This window comes from Sorex araneus, chromosome 5, assembly GCF_027595985.1.
Source record: "Sorex araneus isolate mSorAra2 chromosome 5, mSorAra2.pri, whole genome shotgun sequence".
Lineage (NCBI taxonomy): Eukaryota > Metazoa > Chordata > Mammalia > Eulipotyphla > Soricidae > Sorex > Sorex araneus.
In genome coordinates this window covers 54,261,929-54,265,838 of record NC_073306.1, presented here as the reverse complement: position 1 = coordinate 54,265,838, position 3,910 = coordinate 54,261,929, and the positions used below count along the sequence as shown (strand labels likewise).

General features: G+C 62.0%; 1 protein-coding gene across 1 annotated transcript; it reads right to left on the bottom strand.

Annotated features, from left to right (window-relative positions):
- Nucleotides 1-610: 610 nt before the first annotated feature.
- On the bottom strand, nt 611-3,504 carry PLA2G2E (phospholipase A2 group IIE). Its single transcript, XM_004603678.2, has 4 exons — nt 3,465-3,504; nt 2,604-2,742; nt 2,393-2,499; nt 611-759 (listed from the first exon to the last, which is right to left on the bottom strand). Exons 1-4 carry the CDS (start codon nt 3,502-3,504, stop codon nt 611-613), a joined length of 435 nt encoding a protein of 144 aa, XP_004603735.1.
- Between the last annotated feature and the right edge of the window lie 406 nt (nt 3,505-3,910).

The following is a 3,910-nucleotide window of genomic DNA, read 5'->3' as shown; positions in this document are numbered from 1 at the left end:
CAGGGATCATTACTGGCAGTGCTCAAGTGACCATATCTAGTGCCAGGGATTGAACTTCATGCAGCAAAAGTACCTAAACACCTCTCTGCTATCTTTCTGGTCCCTTGATGGTGTTTTTGGATGTTTCTCACGTGACTCCATCTGGCTGGGCATATTTCTTTCAGAGATTGCCATTCTGCCTTGGGGAGTGTTGTAGAATGTTAAGGGAGTCATAAAAGTTACAGGCATGGCAAATTAAAAGGCTGATGTTAGCAGGGGCCATCTGTGTGGAATCAGCATCCCCTGTCTAACACATAGCTGGTGCTCAAAAAGCAAAAGAGTGAATCTGTAGACCAATCCTCCAGTGATAATCTGCAAATTGAAGAGTCCTCGGATTAAGAGGAAATACCATTCACAAAAGGAAATTGGGAGCAGGGTGAGGTCAGAGTGCCGGTCAGGGCTGAAGGTCGGGACTTCCAGAGGCCCTGCTTTTGCTAAGAGGGTGTTGCGTCTGCAGGGGCCAGCAGCAACTGGGGAGTTCTTGAGAGGAAGAGGTTGGCAGATGAAATTTCCAGAGTCAGGGTCTTTGGCGCCACGTCCTCCAGCCTGGGCGGCAGCAGCTGGAGGCTGGTCAGCCTCGGCAGGGCGGGGTGGGCCCGGTGCACAGCCTGTTGGGGTAATTGGCATATTTGCGGTTGTAGGTCCTCAGGTGGCGGCGAAAGCAGAGCGCGGCCGTCCTGTCACACTCGCAGGTCTGACGCTGGCAGGCGGTCTTGCCGCCTAGGTGGGAGACAGGGCACATCAGGGTCGGGGTGGGCAGACCCAGGCCTCAGGTCTGCTGCACGAAGGAACTGCACCTGTGTGACCTCCAGCCCCATTCTGCTGGAAGCCCCTTTTCTGCGGGAATGCTTGCAGGTGAATGGAGGATGCTTTCGGGTAAGTGAGAGGCGAGGGACCACCTGTCTGGGGGGACTGAAGTCGAGAAGCCCTTCCCCAGCATGAGTATTTTTTTAAATTTGTTTTTATTGGCTTTATGGGTCACACCCAGCGATGCTCAGGGGTTACTCCTGGCTCTGCACTCAGAAATTACTCCTGGTGGTGCTCAGGAGACCATATGGGATGCTGGGGATCAAACCCAGGTCGGCCGCATGCAAGGCAAATGCCCTACCTGCTGTGCTACCTCTCCCGCCTCCCAGCAGGAGTCTTACTGATGGGGCTTTAACCTGCAAGCATGGAGGAAAGCTCGGAATCACAGTGCTCCCATCCCTGTGGCCCGGGCACAGACCTCAGAGCGGCCAGTGCCCAGACCAGAGACACTGGAACTGGAGCAAGACCTTTGGGGCCTGGGCCTCTTCAGGCGTCTTCAGGCAGACGCCACTTTCTGGCAGTTCCCCTAGCACCCCTTCACCTGTGGGCCTAGACCCAGCCTGGGGTAAAAGCTGTTGTCAGGCACAGGGGCCCAAGAGCTGCTTCTGGCCTCTGCCTCTGCCACCCCAAGTGCTCCAAAAGGACATACATGTCACAGCTCAGCGCCTGCCAGGACCACTCACGGTCCCCTCGAGGTCAGCCTCCACGCTTCACCAAGCCTCCACGGGGCCTGGAATTGGAAGGTGCTGCCCTGTCTCACCCACCCTTGGGTAATGAGGGGGAGCCTCTCTGTTAGGAGGGGAGGGATTTGCAGAGACGGCCAGGCCTAGGAGGCTTGCCCATGGCCACACTGTGGCTCAGAGGATCCCCTGAACCCTCCTCTCCCTGTCCCAGCCTGGAGGCATGTGACACTTGCTGTCCCCCGATGAAGTGACGCTCGCCCAGGCTGCCTTGAGGAGTGGATGCCGCCACCAATGGCTCTGGTCAGGCCTTGCTCCTCCCGTGGGGAGAACTTAGAGGTCTGAGCTGGGCCTCCTACGACCGTCGTCCCTTCTTCCTGGCGCCCCGTTGGCCCGTGGCCTCCTCCCAGCTGTCCTGTGGCCAGAAGCTGAGCCGTGGGTCTGGGCAGGGGCTGTGCGGGGGCTCCGTGTGGGGACCTAGTGAGCAGGGGCTCTGGGAGGCTCTGGGCTTGCTCAAGCTTGACTCAGGGGCCTATCCCTGACCTCGCTGCCCCCTGGAGAATCCAGCTTTGGGAACGTGGACTTGGGAAACTCCGTCTCTCTTTGGCTCTGTGCTGGGGGTTTTCCCTGCACCTCTCTGCTGGGTTGGGCGTGTGGCTGGGGTTCAGCTCTGTCCCCCACCCAAACCCAGACCTCCTCTCCCCCGAGGCTCTGGGTGGGGCTGGTGGGAGGAGGTGCCTGGGGCCAGGGCAGGAGCCCAAGGGTGGGGGTTCTCTGGGGCTCCTGGATGGGAAGTCAAACGGGTGCCCGGGCAGAGGGCCAGGCGCCCCCAGCAGCTCCCTCTCGAGGAGGAGCGGGTCACTCACCGCAGAAGATGTTGCACTTGGTGGTGGAGAAGAGGTAGCGCTCCAGCTTGGGCTCGCAGCCCAGCTTCTGCAGCCGCCCGTAGCAGCAGTCGTGCGCGTGGCAGCACCTGCGTGACAGGCCCGCTGGGCTCGGGGAGCCAGCCCTCCCCCCCTCCACCCGCTCCCGAGGCTCCTCCCCCAGGGCGGGCCCTCTGCGCGGCCACCCCCTCACCAGTCTGTGGGGTCCACCGGCCAGTGCGAGCCGCCGATGCCGCAGTAGCAGCCGTAGTCGTTGTACTGCAGCGCCGACTTGCCCGTCATCCGCTCAATCATCACCCCGAACTGGACCAGGTTCCCGCCAGCCGGGGCCACTTCGGGGAAGGAGGGCGAGGCCGCGGGAGTCCTGGGGCCCGCCCTCCCAGCCAGCCTCCCCGGAGGCCCCCTCAAGTCTGAGTCAAGACATCTCCGAGTGTCTCTGCTCCCCACCCCGCTGCCCTCTCCAAGTGCTCACACCCGGTGCGTCCAGATCTCCAGGGCGCCGGGCACCTGGACCTCCCATCTGTGCCCACGGTGCCAGCATACCCAGCCCCCTCCCTCAGCAGTCTCCCACTCCTGGGTTCTCTCCAGGTGGCTTCTGATCCCTTCCACGAGGGTAAGCCCGCCCCCAGGGATCCTCTGTCCCCTCCAAGTCCCAGAAGATGCCTCCTAGGCCCCCTTCTTGCAGGTCCTACCAACACAGGCACAGGTGGGGGTACTGCCCCCCCAGGCAGGTTGGAGCTGAGGACCACTTGAGTTAGGGGCTGGGGGTGGGTGCAGCCCCTCCCCCAGCCTGCCCCACCCCAGCTGCTGCCTCTTTCTCCTAGGCCCGAATGTGCTGCCCTCAGGAAACACCCCCCTTCCTCGTCCCCTCTCCCCCCACGCCCAGCTCTGTCCTTAGCAAGTTTCTGTTTTCTGACCCTGTGTCCAGGGCTGGCAGGGGGCCCTGGGACTCACCAGAGAGCTGGTTCCCAGGGGCCCCTGCTAGGGACATCTGGGAAGCCCTGCGTTTCTAGCTGGGGTCAGGGTCAGGTAAAAGGTCGTGAGGGTCACTTACCCAGGAGGCACAAGAAGGTCAGAAGAGGGGGTGGCTTCATGCTGGGGAGGGGAGGTGCCGGGGGCTCTGAGCCAGGTGCAGAGAGGGCCAGCAGGGGTGCTTCTGATCCCAGGGCACCTCCCCAATTAGTTAAATACCCGGGTCCTGTCCACTCCCCGTCATTAACCCCCGAATGCCCAGTGATGCAACCTTGCTTCCAGGCCTGGCGCTTTGGCCAGGTCCCCAGGGGAGGGGCCAGACTGGGCCGTGGGCTTGACATCCAGGCAGCCTTGGGGGGTGGGGGACCTGTGCTTCTCTCTCTCCCCGCTACTGTGGTCACCATCTGCTGTCCCCTGATCGCTGACAGGGTCCCCTGAGCTGATGGGCTCCCCAGGGGTGGTGGCTTGCTCTTCTCACCCCGGGGCCCAGAGATGTGAGACTCTTAGTTCACCAGGCCTGGGGCCCCA

Coding starts and splice junctions, on each gene's coding strand:
- PLA2G2E (XM_004603678.2), bottom strand. CDS start 3,504: ATGAAGCCACCCCCTCTTCTGACCTTCTTGTGCCTCCTGG. Junction 2,743..3,464: donor GACCTTCTTGTGCCTCCTGG/GTAAGTGACCCT, acceptor CCTTCCCCGAAG/TGGCCCCGGCTGGCGGGAAC. Junction 760..2,392: donor CAAGTGCAACATCTTCTGCG/GTGAGTGACCCG, acceptor TCTCCCACCTAG/GCGGCAAGACCGCCTGCCAG.